Source organism: Trifolium pratense, linkage group LG1, assembly GCF_020283565.1.
Source record: "Trifolium pratense cultivar HEN17-A07 linkage group LG1, ARS_RC_1.1, whole genome shotgun sequence".
NCBI lineage: Eukaryota > Viridiplantae > Streptophyta > Magnoliopsida > Fabales > Fabaceae > Trifolium > Trifolium pratense.
The window spans coordinates 25117961-25142396 of NC_060059.1; the positions used below are offsets into that span (position 1 = coordinate 25117961).

General features: G+C 32.8%; 3 protein-coding genes and 1 pseudogene across 3 annotated transcripts; 2 read left to right on the forward strand and 2 right to left on the reverse strand.

The window, feature by feature from the left end:
* Window positions 1-104: 104 nt before the first annotated feature.
* On the reverse strand, window positions 105-8322 carry LOC123906806 (CTP synthase). Its single transcript, XM_045956805.1, has 22 exons — window positions 8004-8322; window positions 7832-7911; window positions 7658-7744; window positions 7477-7527; window positions 7239-7356; window positions 7083-7139; window positions 5779-5843; window positions 5612-5695; window positions 4497-4547; window positions 4345-4407; window positions 4204-4250; window positions 3282-3351; window positions 3130-3192; window positions 2611-2700; window positions 2467-2505; window positions 1801-1950; window positions 1643-1720; window positions 1484-1569; window positions 1052-1100; window positions 882-962; window positions 569-662; window positions 105-220 (listed from the first exon to the last, which is right to left on the reverse strand). Exons 1-22 carry the CDS (start codon window positions 8119-8121, stop codon window positions 153-155), a joined length of 1689 nt encoding a protein of 562 aa, XP_045812761.1. The 5' UTR covers window positions 8122-8322; the 3' UTR covers window positions 105-152.
* A 5808-nt stretch (window positions 8323-14130) lies between these two features.
* On the forward strand, window positions 14131-17234 carry LOC123906810. Its single transcript, XM_045956821.1, has 3 exons — window positions 14131-14615; window positions 15212-15309; window positions 16437-17234. Exons 1-3 carry the CDS (start codon window positions 14202-14204, stop codon window positions 16999-17001), a joined length of 1077 nt encoding a protein of 358 aa, XP_045812777.1. The 5' UTR covers window positions 14131-14201; the 3' UTR covers window positions 17002-17234.
* LOC123903351 lies at window positions 17008-17116 on the forward strand (annotated as a pseudogene).
* Window positions 17235-19514: 2280 nt separating the features above from the next.
* Window positions 19515-24362, reverse strand: LOC123906814 (probable protein disulfide-isomerase A6). The gene is made up of 11 exons (XM_045956833.1): window positions 23906-24362; window positions 22683-22767; window positions 22084-22181; window positions 21904-21959; window positions 21401-21518; window positions 21200-21227; window positions 21005-21096; window positions 20549-20705; window positions 20263-20387; window positions 19990-20089; window positions 19515-19824 (listed from the first exon to the last, which is right to left on the reverse strand). Exons 1-11 carry the CDS (start codon window positions 24073-24075, stop codon window positions 19759-19761), a joined length of 1095 nt encoding a protein of 364 aa, XP_045812789.1. The 5' UTR covers window positions 24076-24362; the 3' UTR covers window positions 19515-19758.
* Window positions 24363-24436: the final 74 nt, after the last annotated feature.

Below are 24436 nucleotides of genomic sequence, written 5' to 3' on the forward strand. Positions count from 1 at the left end.
AATGAGAACCTAGAGAAGAATCGGGTTGCTGCACACATACTCCACTTCACAGTTTTCCATTCCCTTGCCCTCCCAATTATTTTCCCTTAAGAGAACCAATTTACCTTTGGAAAAGTAATGTAGGAACGAGTCCTTTAGTAAACTATCGTACATCAGCTTCCATTCTCATGAATACTAGAGATATGTGCTTCCAACTTCCCAGTTGCCGCCAATATGAGACCTACAAAACAGGTGCAGCGTCATAATATTTAATATAGAGTAGCTATAATCAAACAGGGATTGGTGATAATAAATAATTATTTGAAACGCCAATTCTTTTACTTATCACTTCTCATCATTTTTCAAGAAATTTCAAGCATCAATTCACATGGGAATTGCAGTGGGTATTTATCTTAAGCAAGCAATAACATGATGTCAGGAAGATAAGCAACCACAATAGTGCTGTGAAGGTCCAGAGTATGACCATCTTCATCTCACAATATAAATACAGATGGTGTAAATGGCTCTGTATTTGTACTCCATATAGTTCATGAGATATTAAATGCTAATTCATAAGTGAGAAGTGTACCTAAAAACAAAGCAGATGGTCTCCCAGGCCGAGATTTGAATTCGGGATGGAACTGCACGCCTACATAGTATGGATGACTTGGATGCTCTAAGATCTGCACAAGAGAGAGAATTTCTAAAAATCGAGAAAAGAGTTGCATTCTCCATGCAGAAAAACAAGCAATAAAGGAAGTCAACTATGTATAACAGTAAAATATAGAAACACAGACGCAGGATAACAAATACTACCATGTCTAATTGAAACTGCCAGGTTTTCAACTATAGTTATAGTATTATTATTCAACATCAAAACCCTATCCAAGCAGAAAAAATACCTCCATTCGTTTTCCACTTTCATCTTTGCCAACAAATTTTAGCCCAGCTTCTTCTAAAGTTTCAATGACATCCGGATTTACCTGAACAATGCCAATACTGAATTAGAAGACAGGTACTACACATGTTAATAGAACATCCAGTAACCAAAAAAGAAGGTTAACCTCCAAACCTCATATCTATGACGATGGCGTTCATCCACGTACTCTGAACTGCCATACCTGGCAATTAGGAACATGCAAAGATATTAACTTTAAAATGAGTGCTGAGAACATAATCTAATCGTTAAAAGGAGCTACATATTGGAGTATAATGACAACTGAATAATACAGCACCCAAAGGATCAATTAATTGAAGAACTGAACCACACAGACAACCCCTTCCCCTTCATTTGAAATCCCTCATCTACACTGAAGGAAGAATTGAATCCCAATCAAGACACTTGAAATGTAATATTTATATCACAAAGAACATACTTAATCAGCCCTGATATTCATTTACATCACACCATCGCCAACCAACCAAACATCATTATTGACATGTTCTTTATTCGTTATTCATTAATTGTTAAAATACAACATAGTGAGATAGCTACATCACATACAGTTTGGAAGTGATAGAATCACGTGTCAGTAAGAGTGTTCTTCGAGATCCAAGTCTCATGGTACTTCCCATGTGCGTCCGTGAACCCTGTTTGTGACTAGCAGACATTACAACAAAGGAAAATGAATTGGAAAATGGGGAGACAGACATGTATACCTACCTCTGGCATGAAAATTACAACAGGATTTGGTGTTTGGGCATCAAACTCTATACTGTTCGCTCTTTCCCAACCCAAAACCTAAGAATGAAAGTTGAATTACTAAGAAAAGCATGCAGTTGTAAAAAAATTAAATATCACATAAATAGAAAATTACTTACTGATCTAGCAAACTCAATTACAGAAATTTGCATTCCCAAGCAAATCCCTAGGTAAGGAACATTGTTCTCTCTGGCATATTTGGCAGCTAGCATCATACCTTTCACACCACGATCTCCAAATCCCCCGGGAACCAAAACACAAGCTGCACTCTGCAAGTATAAATTCCCCAAAAAATTGTTGTGATTACATTTACAGGTTCAAAAGGAGACCATCTTTCTTTGTATTGTATTAATCATGTGGAGAGTCCCACATTGGATAGTAGTATTTACAAGCCAATTTTAGGTTCAAAAAATGAAATTTTAATATGGTTTCAGAGTCTATCCAAGATCCATAAGGCCGCCCATTATTAGGCCAACCGAACCACACTCTGGATGGCCAGTCTTGGGCGTGAAGGGTGTTTTGACTGATGCGAGTTTTTGGAGGTCGAGTTAAGCCCAATTTAAATTCCAAGAAATCTAATTTTATCACAGAAAGTCCAGCTGTTCCATCTTAGATATTAAATACATGGAGAAATATGTTTTTTTTTTTATTTCTCAACTGAAAATCGTCTAGCATATAGCGGGAGCACATAACTAAAAACCGAAGGCTCCAACATTTTCCCGCCACACTTCCTAGATAGAATAGACTAAACTTCCATAAACTGTATGTGTTTCTAGTGCACTTACCTTCAGAGTCTTCCATGCTGCGGCATGTGCTTCTGGTGTCTGAAAGAGTAAAACCACAATAAAATGAAATAAGTCTGACTACCTGCAGCTTCATAATGAGAAGCAACCAAATCTTTTCAAATACAGTTTGAAAGAAATCATTACTGATTGTGCACTGTCATCTTCAAGGTCAGAAGCTGCGATCCAATCGATTGATGGTCTCAATGAGCGTGCAACACAGGCATGAAGTAGGGCCTTTAAACAAACGAGGCATTAAAAAAATCGAACTAGTCAGTATATTTCAATGACATAAGAGAAACCAAAAACTCCTTTGTTAAATTAAACAAAAAGACAATTCTAAAATCCAAATATGTTGATGTTCTACAGTGATATGTACACTTTAGATTATTATAAAATAAAGCATGGATAAACCAATAAGTGATAGCAGTTTTAAGAATACAGCAAAAATGTAAAACTCAGATTACTCCTAGTGAATATAGTATCAAATTTATGAAGAAAAAAAACAGACTTATAGGAAAAAATATAAAGAATAATTTGAATGCTATCATCTAAGCAATGTTGATAGCTACATAGTAAATACAGTAATCTTGAAACAATTTTTCCGTAACATATATAGTTATCATGCTATTCTTGGGATAAATATCAAGGGAAAGATCAGCACACCTTTACAACAGATAAATATGAATCTGTTAGACCAACATATTTTCCCACCATCGCAATCCTAACCTGTATATTTCAAAATGCTGTCATTCACATGCACAAAATATTGGGGTAAATTCAGAAAGAGCGCTGTAAGCAGCATATATAGTACTAACACATTCAGTAAGATTATCATAGCTCTCAGCCATCTCAGTCCATTGCTGCAAATCAGGAGACGTGGCACGGCTGAAAAGGAATTTAAAGTTGAGACAGATTAATGTTTCAGATTATCAGTATACTTCCCAATAAAAAAAATGGAAAACATGTAACGACATATCCAGCAGGACCTTCCCAATTATGATCAACATGTGATGTGTTTGGATTTTGTTCAGGTTTTAATTGTTAGTTCAAACCATTAAGAGATTCCAACATATGAATTATAGTTTTTCAGAAATTTAATAACAATTGAAAAGAATTTCAAGATATTCAAAGTATCTTTTCATAAGAAGCGAACAATTATAAGATCAACCCAAAAACCAAAAGACAAGTGCTACTATAATTCATAAGTGAACAATTATAAGATCAACTCAAGTTGATGGGATGCAGAGGACAACTGGAAGATAAATGCTACATTTATTCATTGCATTGCTGTTGAGAGTGTAATCAACGCACTATTTTTGGGCTACATCTCAAATTTTCTCGTCAATTTAGGCAACGAAAAGACAATTTGTAGAGTGTGATCAACAATAGTGTATTAAGAGGTGATGGAAAAGAGCGAGCTACTATTCTAATTACTGTAGCACATGTTTTTAAGTCACCGCAACGATGTACTGTAGCAGGACATACGTACAGAAGGGGCTGTAGTTTTTTATGAGGTTCCATTGATGGAAAAGAACTTTAAAACTGCAACAGAAAATATCGATCAAATTTTAAAATAATGGTTTTCTTAACCAAAATACAACCCAGGGATGTGTTCCAGGTCTCTTTTGCCTGTCCTTTTCTTGGTCAATATATCTAGAGTGCTACAGAATTTATGCTTGGGATTTACTGCATAGCTTTCGCCAGTTGTGAAAATAAAAGACAAATAAAAAAACTCACCTAACTAAGTTAAGCTGCTGTAAAATTGAATCATGGGCATTTTGATTCTGAAAATAGAAGCCAGACATTAAGAAGAGGAAAATAATTACACAAAATAAAGGTAGCGAAGATTCAATGGTACTAAATTAATTAGAGCCTCACTCTAAGTAACAGGGGAATATGCCAAATATTTGGTACATCATGGATATTCAGAATATTATTAACCTGTGAAAAAATATACAGAAAATACAGATCAATAACTAATAAATCATGCCTGGAAAATAACGAAGCTTAATTCATCACTGAAAACTTACTGGAACATGGCAAAACTGTGAAAGTTTTTCCTTGGTACTTTCCAGCAGAGGCTGCACATTGAATAACAGTATTTTAACTACCAGTATAGTGAAACTAACATCAAAGACACAACTGTCAAAACAGAAGAAAATATTTGAGAAAAGCTGAAAATATATATTATGTTCATGGGGGAAAATATGAACATAATAAATTCAATTAACCACTGTGTTCTCCTAAATATAGAACTATTGAGGCAATAATCCTTTAAAAAGGAGCCACTTGATTGTCAGACCATAATCTCATTGGAGAAGCAAGAGCAAAACCGGTGTCACATAAGTTGTCAAATCAACATAAGCACATATGTAGTTTTTTCAATAGCACTCAGCTTCAACCCTTGATCTTAACAACCACAATCTGTTTACTGATTTACCAAAAGACCAGATTTCCTTCAACAGACACAGTACCAGGTCTTATGTACATTACATGGTAAGGCCCAATATCACAAACATTCACTCTAATAAGTAATAGCAGTACCCATCCTTAGCATTACTCTTACTAAAAGTTTACTGTAATTTTTAAATAGGATTCCATGCATTAGTGCTAGTATAATCGATCAAACAAAGAAATATATTATCTTCTGATCAATTTCTAAATTGTTTCACGCGCAACAATTTTAAAAATAAAGATTAAAAGTTTGTCCGTGTGTGTTCATGTGCCTTTATATGCATTTGCAGACCTTCAAAAAGACCACATTAGATGTCGATCTGAAATGGATATGTCATTGAAGATTTTCATCCATTGAGTAATATGTTAACCAACTCAATAGTAACAGACTTGGGAAGAAAAATACAGTGAATATTTCTAGACTAAGATGCAAAACAAAGATTATAATTATGTTCATTGCTAAATGTGGAGCCTGAATTGTGTAACTGGTCAACATCAATAATTCACATGGCTAAAAAGAAAGCAGTACAATGTTCATCCTAAGAACTGGTGGCAAGCAAAAAATTTATGCAGTACTACAACCTGAAGACTTTGGAGCAACCAGTGTTACACAGATTAACAATTTTAAATGCACCTTTTCAAAAAAAACAATTTTAAATGCATCTAGGCACCAACTTGTGCAATGATGTACCTCAGCAGAGCGACTTGCTAAAAGATGAGGCGTCAAGCCCAATGCTCTCAGTTCCCTGACACTATGTTGTGTGGGCTTTGTTTTCTGGAAGAAAAATATTGCACTCAACATGAGAGAAAAATAACTAAACGTCTGAAACTGTAATGCACAAGTAATTTAAGTATTACTTGCTCTCCCACTACACCCAACACTGGTATCAGGCTAACATGGATGAGACAGAAGTTGTCAGGCCCTGAGAAGGAATAATGAGAGTAAAAATGTTATTTATTGAGACAAGATGACATTTCATGGCTATATAAAAATGTGAAAATTGTATTATGTAAATATAAAGTGATATTTCTGTATTAGTATTAAACTATATCAGTACATAACGATCATTATTTCCAACGAGAAACTAGTGATCGTAATAAAAACAAAAACACTTATCTTAATATGGTCCATATCAAAATATATACTTTTCCCTAAAATGTCACTAAAATTATGGTTTTTTCCCAAACCAATGTCTTAATATCAAAGAAAAACATTCAATCCTATTTAAAAGAAGTCTTGACTTTATTCAATTGACTACTAATACTAGTTGCACTTGTATCAATTTCATCACCAGCATTCTCAACATCCATAAAAGCACAAATTTTAAGATTAAATCCATTCATCAAGAGACTGGTCTGCCCATTTGAGAAGTCTACCAATATGATGGAGTGATTGTCACACAACCTTGTTTCTCCTTTAGTATATCAGTCATCTTTCCTCAACAACAGTCAAAGGGTGGAATAAACATAAATAAAATCCTCTAGCCTTTCTGGGTCCATTTTGTTTCTCTTCAAATATAATGACTAAAAGGAGTATGTACTCGGATAGTTGCATCCTGGAGTAACAAAGTCATATCCTAAATGTATTGATCAATAACTTCTTCTAGAACAATTTTTTTAAAATAGTATCAATAGTCTATAAGTATAGAATGCCAATACTTTTGAAATTTGAATATATGGACTAATACACATGATGATACGTAAATGAATAAAGCAGCACCACAACAGCAGTATACTTGAATGAAGTATACATTAATGCTACACCACAAATGATACATGAAAGAATTATCTAGCAGATTGACCCTAAATAAAATTTGCATTCAGATTATCAAGCATGGACAAACTCACACTTACGTAAGTACTTGGTTATATGTATTGTGTAATAGAAAACCAACAAAATCCACATGACTTTATTTTTATTTTTTTACTCAGACTTATTATTGTTAAACAAAAGTACTTTTACCTTTAATATTATGTTGACTAGAGGAACTTAAAAATTACTAAAATTATATCATTATCACACATGAGGGAAATGAACAGTTGAACACAGAATCTGTAGTATTTAATAACGTGTATATGGGGTAATAACTATATACAAAAAAGAAAATAAACTGTAGTAGTAGGCAAAGTTAGTTTAAAAGCAAGATATGCTTTTGTCATACCCACTTGAAAGGACAATTGCCGAAGAGCCTCAATGAATGGCATAGATTCAATATCACCTATAGATAAACAAAAATAGTATTATGCTCCCTCATAATTGATTAAAGAGGGTAAAGCAGCTTTAAACATACGCATAATTAGTTATGCAAATATCTTACCTACAGTGCCTCCAAGCTCAATCACACAGACATCAGCAGGGCCTTCATTTCCATCAACCGGGATCACAGCAACCGACTCAATCCAATTTCTGATGGCATCAGTGATATGTGGAACCACCTATTTCATCAAAATTCCAACAACTCGGTAATCTTCTCTTTACTATCCACACAAAATACCACTATCTAGCAATCAATCAACAATTATTTATAAATCGCACACGCGCACGCGATGTATCACCTGAACAGTTTTCCCAAGATAATCCCCTTTACGCTCCTTCTCAAGAACAGACTAATAATAATAATAATCACACAAAACCATAAACAACGATTAGTTCAATAAAGCAAGATTATTAGCATAAAGTATAGTATTACTATATTGATTAATTAATTACATAATAGCAGTTGAAACAAGCATGCACCTGGTATATTTTCCCAGTAGTGATGTTATTATCCTTTGTAAGAGTGACATCAAGAAAACGTTCATAATTTCCCAAATCCAAATCAACCTTTATAATTCAAAAGCCAAAAAGTAAATTAAACAGTCGAAAAACCATAATAAATTCAAATTGAACCGCGCAAAAGTATATGAAAACCTCTCCGCCATCATCAAGAACAAAAACCTCTCCATGTTCAAACGGAGACATGGTGCCAGCGTCTATGTTCAAATACGGATCTGCAAAAGTGAAGGAATGATAAGAAACGGTTACAAATAAGTTTGAGTTTGTTGAAAAGATGATGAGAGAGAGAGAGAGAGAGAGTGAGAACCGATTTTGATGGAAGTGACGCGAAGGCCGCAGGCTTTGAGTACGACGCCGATGCTGCTGGCGGTGACGCCTTTGCCGAGGCCGCTGACGACTCCACCGGTGATGACAACGTACTTCATAATTTGTGAATTTTGGGGAAATGAGAAATGAGGTGAGTGAGTTTCGTTTTGTAGGGTAAATGTTTGTGTTTATATCCGAGCGGGAATGTTGATATTTTGGGGTAGCAGTAACACTAGCAGCATGACAGAAGCCAGCCGAAACTGCTGAACTTTAACTTGTCCCTTTCTAGTTCTACACTATTCTCTTACAACAATACTCATACGTTTCATGTAATTATTCGACTAATATCTCTTATAATATAAGCTTGTATACATAAGCAAATTCTTTTTTTTTTTTTTTGGTACATTACATAAGCAAATTCTAATTAAATAAAAATATAACTTTGTCTTGATTAGGATTCGAACTCAGATCATTTTATTGCAATACAACATTTTAACCATTATGACATTTAGACCAATTGTGATTAAAATTATGTTCACGACTCACGTTATGAATCAATTATAGTTCTTGCGGAATTAATTTACATTCATATTGAGGAATCAATTATCATCAATCAAATAGAAAAGATTTCATAGGACAATTAAGCACCATCAATTTTCATTGCAAAATTTATACAATTAAAAACCGATAATTAGAAATCTAACAAATCATCAAATCATACATTTTTTTGTGTGTTATTTTACGAAAAACTTACATTTTCTTATCTTGAATCATTTGGCTAGCTAAGATTAAAAAATTCATAAATAGATTGAAAAAAGAAGGCATGTGATCGACAAACAAAAGTAAAAGCTTTGTCATGCTGGTGATTCGTACATGCAAAGCAAAAGTTTGTTCACGAGTCGGTACCATAGGGTGTATGACGAATTAAAAGTTTGGGGGAAGTAAATAAGAAAATCCATAATTATGATTTTTAATGATAAATATTTGTTGTTTAAAAAAAATGATAAATATTTGTTAATTATGTTTTTTAATGATAAATATTTGTTGTTTAAAAAAAATGATAAATATTTGTTTTTTATTAGGTGACAGAGTGTGTGTGAGTTGTACTACATGAATTATTTTAGTTATGACTTTATACCTTTAGATCAAATGTAAACAAAGGATGAGATTTGATGTCAAATATATTTTGACACATCGGTGTCAATTGATCTTATCCCATCTTTTGAACTAGTCTTTTGATGGGGTTGACTCATGGTGCTTGTGGTGGATGGACAAAAAGCGAACATTTTAGAGTGAAGCTCTAATATTAGCTTCGTAACATGTTAGGTGTTCCACATTGAATATTTCAAAGTGTTCAATGTGATACTTAAATCATGAGACTCTCACTCTTTCATCTATTTGACTAGTCTTTTGAATCTATTCGACTAGTCTTTTGAGTTTACTCTTATTACGTACTTAAGTCTTAACATAATATCAAAGCAGAAAATACACATCTAAATGCGAAAAAGATCCGTGTAACGCCAAAGCAAACATTTGTGTTATAGTTATGCTTCCCTAATATAGAGGCTACACCTTCCTGCTTCTACGTTTTGCTTCCTAGTGATGATACATATTGGCCCCTACGTGTTTATTTTAGTTTCTGGACAAAACTCATCCTTATCCTGAGTAATATTAGCAAGTAGTAATAAATTCCCAAAAAAGAATGGCAAATTTATGTATTTATTTTGACTAAAGCAAATATTGTTGTTGTTTTTTTCTCTTCTTATGTTTCATTAAACTTCATAAAATCACTGCACCATAAATTGATGGAAGAAAATCATTTCTCATATAGACACACTAAAAAATCCACTTTATTTTTTTACTATTGTTGCATAAAAATGAATCAATCCAAATACTGTATAATAATAAGGACTTTCAATTATGCACTTTTCCACTACGATTTTTTTTGGAAATAATTGACATATTCTCTTTTTGTATCCTAAGATCCCTTGAAGGAAAAGTTATATCAGAATTTTTTTTAATGAGAATCATGATTAATAACCATTCACTATTTTTTATATTAGTATATTACTTTTCTCTTTTTTGGGTGGATATGATATGATATTACTTTGTTGTTGTATTCTGCCTTTATTTGTTCTGAAAGAACATTGATCAATATTCAGTTAGCGACTTAGCGCTAGCTAACACTACTCGATCCTTTTGTGGTAAGATCTTTGTAAAATCTTTTATGCTCCATTATTATTATTGTTGATTCTTCTGCCGAAAATGCCAACAAGTCTAAAATGTTTTTTTTATATATATAAACTAGTAATAGACGTTACGCCGATATTTTTTGCAGTTACACTTTGCTAATTAAAATTGAAAAAAAAAGAATTTATTTAATTAGTATTATGAGTCAGTAATATAATTTGTCTCATGTATGATAGTAAATTTGGATACCAATAATATTGAACTTTTTAATAGCAAGAATTTGTCTCATACAAGATAATTATTCACGTATATGATAGTTAAAATTTATGTCGGCTAGAATTGCCTCATATATCATAGTTAGTTTGAAATTTATATTAGTTAGAACTTATCCCGTATAAAATAGATTTTTTTATGAAATTTTTATTAGTTATAACTTGTGTCACATATGATAATTATTTTGAATTTTTTATCAGTGATAATTTATCTCGTATACGATAATTTAAATTTATGCCGTTTATAACTTACCCCGTAAAAAGTAGGGTTTTTTTAAGTTTTATTAGTTAGAACTTGTCTCACATATGATAATTTTTTGAAATTTTTATCTGGGATAGTTTATCTCATATATGATAGTTTTTTTTTTTTTGGTTGATTATTATAGTTAAAATTTATGTCAGTTATAACTTATCCCGTGTAAAATAGTCTTTTTGAAAATTTTATTAGTTAGAATTTATCTCGTATATGATATTTTTTTTGAAATTTTTAATGGTTACATATTCTCATCATATCCATAATTATTTTAATGGCTCGTATAAAAACTTCAAAATGAATACGCTTTTTAAAAAAAGAAAACCTTTGAGTTCACCATAAGTCATGTCTTAACTGTGAAACATAGTTTCCGTATGTGAACAATGTATTGCCATAAGAAACCATTTAAGATGCATCCCTTCTATTGAGAATTTATGGTAGCAACCACAACTTATTCAAAAAATCCCTTCTATGGATAATTATTTTAAAATTTTGATCAGTGATAATTTATTTGATATATGATAGTTAAAATTTATACATCAAAATATATCCCCTATAAAATAGTTTTTTTAAAATTTTTTATTATTTATAAATTGTCTCACATATGATAATTATTTTGAATATTTTTATCAATGATATTTTGTCTCTATACGATAGTTAAAATATTTGTTTAGAGACTTTCAATTGAATAGAATTTTGAATAAGTGAAGAGAGAGAAAAAAATTGAATTTGAAATTTGGTGTCATGCATTGGAAACCGAAATTGGAAGAAGTAAAAATAGTCAAAACCAGTGATATCACATGTCATATGGTTCATTTGTAACTTGAAGTGTAATTTTCATGTGGTTGGCTTCGATGACTTAGTCCAATCTCAATAATACCTTTTATTTTCACTCACAAAAATATCATATGGCTTGGTTAGTTTTGTTCTTTTAGTTTAGTTACCAAATTCTGGACACCAATTGCCCTTACTTTGAACACATGGTAGCATCTTAAATAAGGGCAATTGAGAGTTTTCCAGAACAATCAATTTTCTTATATAGATTAGATATAAAATGTTTTCTTTTAGATTTTTTTTTTTTTTTAAAAAAACAAAGTACCTTTAGAACTAGCTGGTTAAGAGAGCAATTCTACTATGGGCACAACCCCAAATTTTTTATATATAGGCACACTCACATCAATGTAAAAATTAAATTATAAATAATTTAGTCACATCAATCAATATCAATTAATTCTTTTATTTTTAAATTTTATTTAGGTTATGTATGTGCGCCTAAATTGAAATAGTTTGTAGTTGTGTCTAGAAGTGTTTCTCTGGTTGACATGACCTTCTTCTATTTGTATTTTTTTTCCTCATTTTTCGGCATTCGAATTGTGGTATATATTCATCTTCCCTTTTTTTTTTTTTCAAGATCTTCCCTTGTTTTAATTATTATAGTAACTAGTAATAGACCCGTGGTATCGCACGGGTCGTAACGTTACGCCGATATTTTTTTAAGTTGTATTTTGCTAATCAAAATTAAGAAAATAAAATTTTGTATTAAGACAGTCATTTGAAAATAAAAGCAGAAGACTTTCATTAATATTTAATGATTTATTTAGTATATATAATAACAATTTTGAGATTTTTATAAGTTATAATTTATCCCGTATGCGAAACCATATTTTTTTTACCAATGTATATATTTTGTACTTGTAAATAATTTTTTTCGTATTTGAATCAGTATCGTATTTTGCCCTGCGTATGATTTAATTAGTATATATGATAATTATTTTGAATTTTTTATCAGTTATAATTTGTCCTATATATAATGGCATATTTTATCCAGTTTTTTTTTTTTTGTACAACGGTGTTTGATTTAGTTAGTACATTATAATTATTTTTATTTAAGAAAATATTTATAAATACAAGTTATAATACATAGTAGTATGCATAAACTACTGTTGGAGTTCATATAAAAGAAACATTTTAGTACAAGTTTCACTTTCACATAGGTCACAATAGCAAAGAGGGGGGATAGTACCTACAAAAAAAAAAAAAACAAAGAGGAGGGCTAACAAGTCTATACATATCAGCTCAAATTTTCTGTTATAAAACACAAATTGAAAATACTTTAAATTTATATTTTTCTTATACTATTGGTTTAGAGTTTTTTTTTTCTTTTTACGATTATTGGTTTAGAGTTATGCGGGTGTAAATTATATATTTGTTTTGGAGAGTAAAAGTGTAAACAAGACTCATGGAGACTTAAGAGAAATAGCCGTAAAAATAATAACCGAGTCTTTTGCCAAAACAACTAGTATTGTACATAGTCTTAAAAAAAAAAAAACTAGTATTGTACATAATTTTTTAATTTAGTCGTATAAAGCTTTTTTTTAGGTACATAATCGTACAAAGTTTTTATTCAACTAGGACGATAATTTTTATTCAACTAGAGAGAGAGAGATTTAAAATATACTTTAGATAAAAACAGTTAGTGTCAAATCATTTTACACGGCTATCTAATAAAAAATTATTATTTTTCATTTTGCTTTGCTATTGTAAGTGTATTCTCAAATTAATAGTATGACATTGAAAAATGACACTCTCATTAGATGTACTTGAAGTATTTTTATTTGAGAAATGTGAGATACTAAATGTAAGTACTTCCCCCAACAAGAATCATGATGCACCACGTTGTAGTAGAGGCTTAACATATTTGTTATACCCAAACCTTGTTGGTTCTTCAATTCTAATTTATACATAAAAGATAATCTCTTTTATTTTTTGTAAAAAAATCAATTTAATCTAATTTCTTTGAAGAGGAGAAATAAAAAAATTAATCAGTGGTCTAAATCCTCAACCGCATATAAATGTAATCATCTACGAATACAATAGAGAAATTATATTCGCATTACGTGAACCCAAATTATCGTCCGTAAAAACAATACACCATTTTATATCTCAACTATTAATTACAACCGGACAACAATTTAAATTATCCACTAACAAATTCATTTGCAAACAATTTTGTCTGTCAATTCCAAATCATAAGCTAAGATGAGTAACAGTGTGATGTAGTAACCGCATCCGGTACAAGTCTAAGGGTGCGTTTGATCTGCTAAAAAATAATGGACTGGATATGACAACTCTTGCTGTACTGTTTTTGATTTTAAAACTGTTCCTGGTACTGGACAAACTGGGGGCCAAGGGACAGGACAAAACTTTGTACAACACAAAGTTTGTTCAATACCTTGAACGTTTGTCTTGTGCTGTTCTGTCTTGTACTGTTCTGTAGTATTTATATTTTGCAGATCAAACGGACCCTAAGTATTGTAGGTAAACCTTATAACAGAATGTCCAACAGGCCAAATTCGAGATTAACTACCTTTAAGTCGAGAAAATCAAATTACTTTTGTCGTCCATCTCTATCATCTTATCTTATCTATAATTTCTCTTTCTTCTTTCTCTCAAACCTAAACCGTCATTCTTTCTCGAACCGCGAATGACTAAATTAGTGATGACAAAGACAAAACACGTGTCCATCACTAAGAGTGGATCTACCATCATAAACCACATTAATGAAAACATGCTACACTACACTCCAATTGTATTTTCAGCACACACACAAAAAAAAAAAAAAAGAACTCAGATACAGCTCCACGTTTCACTCTGTGTTTTCATTCATGGCGGAAGACAGAACAAACTCCAAACCTTCACTTTTTGCTCAAAAATCGCAACATTGAATAACCCTTTTTTACCTCAAAGAAAATTCTTTGCGTTGAATCCAACAATGGGTTTCGATTCGAATTTGGGTGGGTCACCATCTTCCTCTTCACCTAGTGCTAAACGGACTAGAGACCCTGAAGAAGAAGTTTATGTCGACAATCTTCGTTCTCACAAACGTTACCTAAGCGAGGTTAAACATCGTTGTTTGTCTCATTTACCTTTTGTCTTTGTTTTTTTTGTCTTATTATTGTCGTTTTTTCATATTTTATTTTAAAATATTTAACCTTCACATAACTTCCAAATTTTTAGTTTTTTTAGTTTCTACGTTTCAGTTATTATGATGAATCTGTGATGGGATTTTTTTTCTTCTTCATGTTTTGGTTTTATTTTTTTAACAATGTTTTGGTGTTTTCAATTTATTGCTTGTTTTATTTTTTTTGGTACATATTTATTGTTTGTTTTAATATTCGTATCTTTGTGATCTTCAGAAGTTATTAATTTTATGAATATTTGGTTTTGAAATTATTGTTCAAAATTGAAACTTGGTTTGAGGGCATTTTGTAAATGAGACACTACTTTGTTTGGATAACTGAGGTGAAACACTATTCAAGAAGGTGTTTTTTGTTTGATGGAGATGCTTGTTTTGATCATTTAGATTTTTGTTTAATTTGGTATTAGATGATTTTAAATTTTTATGTATGATTTGTTTATAGGTGTATAAGGAAATGAAGTTGGTTATTATAGGCTTTGAATTAGAGTTGCTTAATTTTTTGTTTTACTTTCCAGATAATGGCATCTAGTCTTAATGGATTGACAGTTGGAGACACACTTCCTGATAATCTCATGGAATCTCCAGCAAGGTCAGAAAGTGCGTTCTCTCTCAGGTAAGATCGCGGCTACTTATGTTCTACAAGTACATTGCTTTAGTAGTATTACTATGGAGAATATGAGTAATTGTTATTTCTATGAATGATGTTTATTTTGTTGCATATCAGTAGTCATTATTTGATAATGAATGGGACTAGACATGTGCAATTTACGAGCTAGCTTCGTATAATTTAACTCGTAATCTTTCGTAATAGTTTGGCTTATAGTTTTGCACTTTTGAATCCACAAGTGTTGTGAATGATGATCCCTTTGGTATTCCAAAATGAAAAATGACCACAAAATTTTAACCATGATTTTGTTGGCAACAAACTTCAAACCCCGAAGTAGGTATGAGGACTTTATTTGCGCATCATACTCATACTATTTAAGATATTCATTCTCGTTCTCTCAAGTGAATCTATCGTATAGCCTTTTATGCTCTATAACTCAACTATTTCAACCTTTCAAATGTAGTAGTTTTGGCTGTCATAACACAGAGTAATAAGTAGTCATGTAGACCGAAGAAATTCCACCACGTTCATGTTCAATCTCTACCTTTTGGTAGTGTGGCATTTTAGCCCTTTATTTCGACTATTTGATATAAAAGTAGGACGCAACACAACGATGAGTAGGAACTAGACTTCAGGGCCATTTATTTTCCAGCCATAGGGACTGTATACTCCACCAGACTTGTAGAACATATTAGCATTAAAAGTTTGTTAAAAGCAACAATAGAAATGTTTTCTTGGGAAGTCTAGAGTCAACCAAAAGCACGGTGCTTGATTTCTCTTACGGTCATTTTTACACACCACAAGCATTTTTCCAGTCTTCATACGATTTAAACTCTATTTACAAATAAATAACTTCAAAAGAATTCATATGAAGCTACATGTATGGTAAGAAGTATTTGTGTTGTTAACTCATTGTATGTACTATTTCTTGTGTTCAAATTTTTGTTACATTCCCAGCCCTTATGTGTATGGTTATATATGTATTTCCTTACACACATTTTTATGGTTTTATACTTTTACTCATATTGTATGATAAACACGATTCGGGTTTTGGATAGTTTACTTAGTATCCTATTTTCCCGGTGCTTACTGAACCTATCTCGGGTGATTTCTTTTGTTTAACTTATTTTTAGGGATGATATGTCTTTACAATATTCACCGATGTCAGAAGATTCAGATGACTCAAGGTTTTGTGAGACCGCGGTGCATAGTTGCTCGTCCAATCCAGATAGCCGTCCTAGTAGTCCAGTTTCTCCATGCAGGTACCAACGATCACAAAACGCATTTTCTTCAGGGCCTTCAACAAGTTTAAATGCTTCTCATGGCTTTCCAGTCTCTGCTTGTTCTCAGCCTCGTCAGCGAAGCTCAGACTCCGATGGCCGCTTCCCATCATCACCAAGTGATATATGCCACTCAGCTGACTTAAGAAGAGCTGCACTTTTAAGATCCGTGCAGATGAGAACACATCCTCCTGGCTCTACATCTTTGGAGCTGCCATTTGGTTCCGGTCAAGAGCCGCCTCCTAATATTGATCGCGAGGAAAGACCATGCTCATATATGAAATCTTTGGTTGACGAGAGAGATTATCAAATTGAAGAGTGTTCGCCGATAAGTATTCCGGAAACTGAGTTTAACCATGACAATAAGCCTTGCAGAGTCTTAGATATGAGTCCGAAATCAGTAGATTCTGGAGGTTAGTTATTAACTCATTGGGAGGAGTTTGTTAGTCTCTGATGTGAAACGATACAACGAAGATTAGCATGGCCCATGTGCAAGGATGACACGCACAAATAGAAAAATAGTCTCTGATGTGAAACGGTTTGCATGTGTGAGTTATGACCAAAAGGAAATGTCTAGAATTTAATCTTATTGGAGGAATATGTCCTCCCACCATGGCATTATTTATCTTCTCAAGTAAATATTCCCACAAACTCATTCTTCAAATTCAATACAATTTAAAGAATCATAAACAACACTGACAACAGTGTCAAAAGCATAAACAAGCTACTATAACAAACTCAAAAGCACAACAAAGCTATACCATATTCAAAAGCATAAAAAATTGATAAGATATAACAAATACAAAACTCAAAAGCTCAACAAACAACAAAACATATTAATTTGAGGTTTACCTTGTATGATGAAAGCTAATATTTTGACATCAAGACTAACATTTCTTGTCAAAAAATGTCCCTTTATACTTCATCAGATCTTATATATATAAGCAAATTTTCACTTTTTAGGTTCGTTCAATTATTTATGTATCTGACCCACCAATTTTCTAGTATTCTGCATATTTGCACAGAACAATGCCACTGAAGATAACACCTCTATTAGCATGATCTATCTCAACACTTCATATAATCACCTCTATTAAATGAAATGGAAAGAAAGAAAGATCAAACCCTGTGCATTCTAAAATAGAGCTCTTTCCCAATCCCAAATTATTACATTCTTCATGAATCATGAAAATCCATGAAAAATCAAAATGCATCAGCTATAGGGGGGATTCTGTGACCAAAAAAACCAAGAGATTGTGATATTTTGCATTTGTTTGGTATAGAACTATCCCATGCATATCATAGGTTATGCATATATTAGAAAAAGCAAGATCAATATGACCCAAAGAATAACTGAGCAAAGAGAGAGACAGAGAGAAAAAAATAACCATGTTAAAGCATTACAAGTTACAAACTATTGATCAGAATATAACTACAACAATTCATTTAAGTGTCATATTATTGCTTATAAGTTACAACTATGTTCAACTGTTGGTGCTTAGGCGGTGAGATTTTAATTTGATAATTTTTTTTTTTTACTTTCACAACCAATTTAATCTAGTTCAGGGTCAGTTCTGATATTAAGTGGTTTCAGCCCTCTCTCGATCGCAATTGCGGGGATCAAACCGTAGTTCTCCCTACCAAGTTCAACGCTAATCACCATTGAACCAACTAACGATTAGTTGATGAAATGTATTTTGATTAAAAATGAATTGCACGTAATATTCATAGTTAATAATTAAAATAGTCATTGTGTTGGGGCAAAGTTAATAAATCATCTTGATTTGATACATAATAATCTATTGTTACAGTTAATTGCGATAGTTAGGAAATGCTGCTTTAAGTGGAATCAATTCAAATAGATTGAATCACTATAATCACTTGATGTTTTCTCTTCCAACCCTCCTCAATTCTTTTCTACCCCCTGAATTTCCATTTTTTTCCTTGGGGTACTGCGGTTTATACGAACCGAAATAAGCTGACATGCTGATAAATTTCGGTAACCACTTACCGAAATCTAGGACATTTCGGTTTGCAGGTACCGAAACAATTATTTCGGTAAACTTCTACCGAAAATGGCCTAATTCCAGCGACCAACGTACCGAAATCTAGGACATTTCGGTTCGCAGATACCGAACAAGCTGACATTCGTTTTTTGTGTACCGAAAACGCTAATGTTCGATTTGCAGTTACCGAAATGGTCTAATATTTGGCTTCGGTGAATACGAACCGAAGTTTTTTGGCAAAAATGTTTGAAACCGCAAGGGGCAAAATTGGATTTTTGGGGGGTAAAAAAGAAATGAGGGGGTCAGGAGAGAAAACATCTAATCACTTGATGAACTTGGGCATAATAGAAGCAGCCCTATATAAAACCATATCCAAACATTCTTGTGTCTCATTCAAAATTTGAAACCACGTTTGATCATTTGAATGTGCGCACGAGGCTCTTGAATGTGGAACCAAACAAACAAGATGATTTATTATTGAATTGTCACATTTAAAAATCTACTCCTTTACATTATCTTCTTCTCCTACATAAGGAGTGCACTACAATAAAACTTGAAGTCATATACGTATAACTATCATATGATTGATTAAAACTGTCTATTTAGTTATGTTTAACATATTTTTAACACATTAGAAACTCTTCAACTTTACTATTAAATTCCCACATTAAAAAATCTACTCCCGTACACTCTCCTATCACAAATTATAAGAGATACCCAAGAGTTAAAAATTTCAAATTGCGACCAAAGAAATTTGATATCTAGACCGAATGCAAATTATAGCTACTTATCATGCATTAACTATCATCATTGTCTTCATTTTATTGTTTTGACAAAACTATCATCGTCTTGTATCGTTGTTGTCATGTAATATTAACCATCTTCGTGTGATAAGTTGATACCAAAAACCAACAAAAGAAACAGATTGTAAAAGTTTTCGTCCTTCCCAAAATCGATCTCAGTTAAACTACAATGGGGCAAAGAATAATCATCATTGCCCCAAAATTGTTCTATAGTATAGGATCATTAAAACAGACTCAGATTAAGTACTACAAGTCTCCACGTTGCAAATCTCCGAGCAATTTCGTTGTTAACGTCAAACAATCATCAAAAGGAGCTACTGTGGGACGCTAGCTTCCAGAACAAAGGGTAGAATTTGCGCCATTAAGTCAAGCATATGTCGACAAGATGTTTTTCTTTAGAGTGAACTCGTCGGCCTTAGCAGGGCTGATGGACTGCATCAATTATCACAGATAATGAGTGCCACAATTATGTTGTTTACAACAATTTGTACACTTCTTAATCTCCTTTTAAGGACCAAAAAGTTAAAATGTATACCATGCTAATTATTTTATGCATTAAGTGAAACGTAAAGGTTTGCTTTGCAAAGAGAACATTACCTTCTCAAGTATGCGCTCTAGGCGCTGAATTTCATTCTTAGCATAATCAGAACCTTTCGCCAAGTAATTCTTGGCAGCTTTCACGTAAATCTTTCCGTATCTAAAGGAAGAAAAAAAATAGTTGCATTATCGCCTATAGTTTTTTTGCTTTAAGCAACACAACTGGGTCAAGTACCATAAAGTATACGCAGCACGAATTAAGTTATTCTATAGGGGCACAATTTTCAAGCAATTAAACATGACAATAATCTGAAAGGGGTGATGTTACATTACCTAGAAGAAGAGCCCTTAAGCTTCCCAGCTTCCTCTTCTATTTTGGCAAATACAGCCTTCTTCTCTTCGCCATCAGCAGCTACAAACTCCTTCACCAAAACGTCCAAGTCTTCTACTATACCAGCCTATGCAGAAATATCAAGTGTGAGCACAATGTTAAATGCAACAATTTGACCTTTTTATCCCCCCAAAACAACCATGTCCACTGCCACCAATTTTTTTATAACATAAAAATGAGAGAGAGAGAGAGAGAGAGAGAGCTTCTCTTTGATCTGAATTCACCAACCTCAGAAGTAAGCTGTCCTTTTGCATCTCGACTTGTTCCAGATTTCTCATTGATAAAAGCAACAAAGTCATCTAAGTCTCTTCCACCTCCGTAATCTTCACCGGCTTTATTTCCCTTAGGGAAGAACTTCAAGGTAGGAAATCCACTCACATCATACCTGCATAAAAAGTTATTCCATAAATCTATAATTATCTATGATATTGTACTCTCCCAGTCTCCAACCTCCAAATCTTCACTGTTTGCAGCTTTTGTCTTGTAAATCAGTATAATTGCATACTTTAATTATGTATTATCATATGAGTAGGTAAAAGATTAATATATCCAACCACATCATGCAACATGCATATTGGTCTAGTAGGCCCCAAACAATTTCACTTCTATTGGACTCCACTTCTTAAGTTTGATTCATTCGGATAAAAACTTAATTCCTTTTAATATTAGGCACCTAAAACTTACTTTTCAGCCAAATCCCTATATTTGTCGGCATCCAAATTTGCAATCACTACTTCGTCCTCCGATTTAAAAGCTGCAGCAACTTTTTCATAAATCTGAAGGGGAAAAGAACATAGCCAAGTTAAGCATAGGTCTTTCAAAAAATAAACGCATCAACTTTAAATTGATAAAAAGGAAACTGTAAAGATATCAACTTACAGGAGCAAGACTTTTGCAATGTCCACACCTGGCAAAATAACAAAAGTTCATAAGGTATAGCAGTAATTGAGAGTTTTCACAAACATTCCATGAATGAATGATACTGATATATTACTAACATACAGAATTTTAACGCAAAACAAAAAAAAAAAAGGAAAATTAAAGATTAGAAACAACAATCTGAAAATTATTGGTGAGTACCATGGTGCATAAAACTCAACCAAGACATCTTTGGTTTCATCCAAGACAACTTCGTTGAAGGTTTCAGGTGTTAGCACAACTACATGAGATGGGGCTGCAGCAATCTTTACGTTGGTTCCTGTAAGTCAAAACCTCTGTTTAGAAAACCCACTACAATAATACAAATGCAAATAAAGTACACAGAAGAAGAAAAGGGGAAAACCAAACCATGCTTGTGTATGCTCAACACCACCATACAAACTAAAAAAAAATCTAAGTGTGCAGATTTTGATGATTTAGGACATGAAACCTAAAACTCTAGTATCTCAGTAAACTCTACCCTACATTAAAATACTTCTAAAAAAAAGATATGATGCGACAGGATGATTCTTTTTGATATCTCCGAGGGGAGGCATTATGTTTACAGTTTACTTAGAAGTTATACAATGTTAATATCTGATTGCTTTTTCTTTCATAGATAATCATATTGCAACAACAGATGGCTTTGCAACTACAAATAGTACCTCCTTCTGTATTTACAAACTCAGCAAGTGATTCTGCAGTGCGAGGCCCTTCGAACCTACAAGAATTTTCCAAAATCAAGTATTAGATGCCAAAATATAGAGGTGAAAATGCAGGACAACTAATGATGAGCTGAGATATAAAATCATATATTATTTTTTAAAATGCTAAGGTCTTCTCACTTTTTTGGTTCCAGAGATCCCTTTGGAAACCACTGAATCGTTGGGTACCCAGAGACTCCATATTTGCTGCACACGGTCTTATGCTCATCACAGTCCACCTATAGCACATTAATAAGTAAGCTTCATCATATGTGCAGAGAACTAATTAAATCAACAATAGAAAGGCCAAAAAAGAAACCACAAAGTTCAAAGGTTATGAGGAAAATTGGTGAAGAATATAATTCCCCAGGGATGATTGATCCCTCCCACCTCCCAATCTACTTTAAAATTACTATCATAATCATCATATACATATATATGGATTGTAGAAGGGGATATCATTTTGAATATTTGAAGAGTTCAACATTGGAGAAAAAGAATTCCCAAGTGATTACATAATAATTGTCAAAGTCGCAGCATAAACTTCTCGGTTATGAAGACAGGTATACAACACCAACATGCCCCGTAATAAAAGAAGGGTTACCATACATAGACAATCATAAAACAATAAAATTTCTCGAAGCTTAAAAAATAGAGCAAAACATTTTACTACTAAGGTAACAGACAAACTATGAACAACAATCAAAGGTATAAATGCAGAGAAAAACCACGGAGCTTACCTTGGCAATTAAAACAGATTTGGCTTTCTTGAAGCTGTTACCAAGCTTTTCATATTCCGGAGCAAGCTTTTTGCAGTGTCCACACCTATTATTACAGATAAAACGGAACACTGTTATAAGCTAACTGTGCATCTTATTTACAGCATAACAAGTTATTACACAGCCAATAAAGCTTCAAAAAGTTTTTCTTCACCAAGTTGAGATTATAACACTTACTGTACATTTCAAATACAAAGGCAAATTACTTAGTTGTGAGTATAATTAATTAAAATTCAACTTCGTACTCGTGAAGCTTAAAATGTTACCTATCAAGAGAATCAAAAGAATATAAATCAAATAGCCTAGATGTTTCCTTCATTCTAATAAAATAGCCTATATATTAACCTAAAGAAAATCACATCGAGACAAATAATCTTTACTACTATAAAGTATAAACTATGGAGGATCTGATTAGTTTTTTTTTTTTTGAAAACTTAGTATCTGGCTCTAGGACCGACTAATCCAAGGGGACCAATCCCACCACCCACTTGCGGGGGGGCCATTTAAAGCTTAGCCCACCGAAATTGGTACCAGGGGAATCGAACCTGAGACCTTGAGAGGAGCATACTCCAAGGACCCAAGCCAACACCAGTAGATCAACCCCAAGTGGGTTGGGAGGATCTGATTAGTTATCAACCTATTTATTTTATGCAGACCAAATCACAGAGGCTTAGTATGTAGTATAACATGGTTACTTTTGCTTATAACTTCTCTTTATAAGTTATAGTGAGCTTAATTGCAGATTTTAGTCCCTCTAGTTTCAAACTGAGGGATATTATCATCTAATCATTTGATAGAAGGAATTAAAAACCTGAGTTATATTATTAGTAATTAAATCAAATAATCACAATCACCTTAATTTAATGATCTAAAATAAATTATTTCTTCAAGAGCTTAGTATTTCTCTAATTAACAAACTAGAAGACAATGATCTAAACTGAATCCAGTTGAACTGAATTGCATCAAAAGCCAAAACGGCATCGTATAATCTACAATAAATCATAACTGTAAATCAACCAACAGATCATAAAACTACAATATGAAAGCAAAAAACACATCGGATCGAAGCAAATCTGAATAAAAACTCGATGCAAATCAAGAATGATACAGTAATAATTTGAACAAACTAAGGTAAAAATGGAAGTGTGATTCATGGAAATGGATCGAGTAATCGAGAAAGTTACCAAGGGGCGTAGAACTCAACGAGAGCTCCTTTGTCTTGACCAACTTCCTTCTCGAAGTTATCTTCAGTGAGGATAACGACGTCGTCTGCTGAGACGGATAGGGATAGAAGAGAAATCGCGAACGATGCTAACACAATCTTGCTCCAGATCTGATAATTCTCCATTTTCATCTGTCTTTGTTTCTTTCTCTGTTATTCGGTTTCGGTTCAACAACTGCTATAGCACGTGACTGATTGATTATATATAGGGGGAAAAATGATGGTGGTAGTATCCAATTTCAATGAATCAATTCCGCTTCATTATTAAATTAGCCAAGTTTCTAAAGAGCAAGAAAAATAAAAAATAGCTTAAGTTTTCTTTTAATTTTTTCATCGCTACTTGAATCTGCTTCGGGTATTAGTTCTGACATCAAGTGGTTCAGCCTCCTTTTAATTGCATTTGCGAGAATCGAAACGTGATTCTCCCTACTAAGTTCAGCATCAATCATCACTGAACCAATTAACGATAATTTTTTTTTTTTTTTACGAAGAT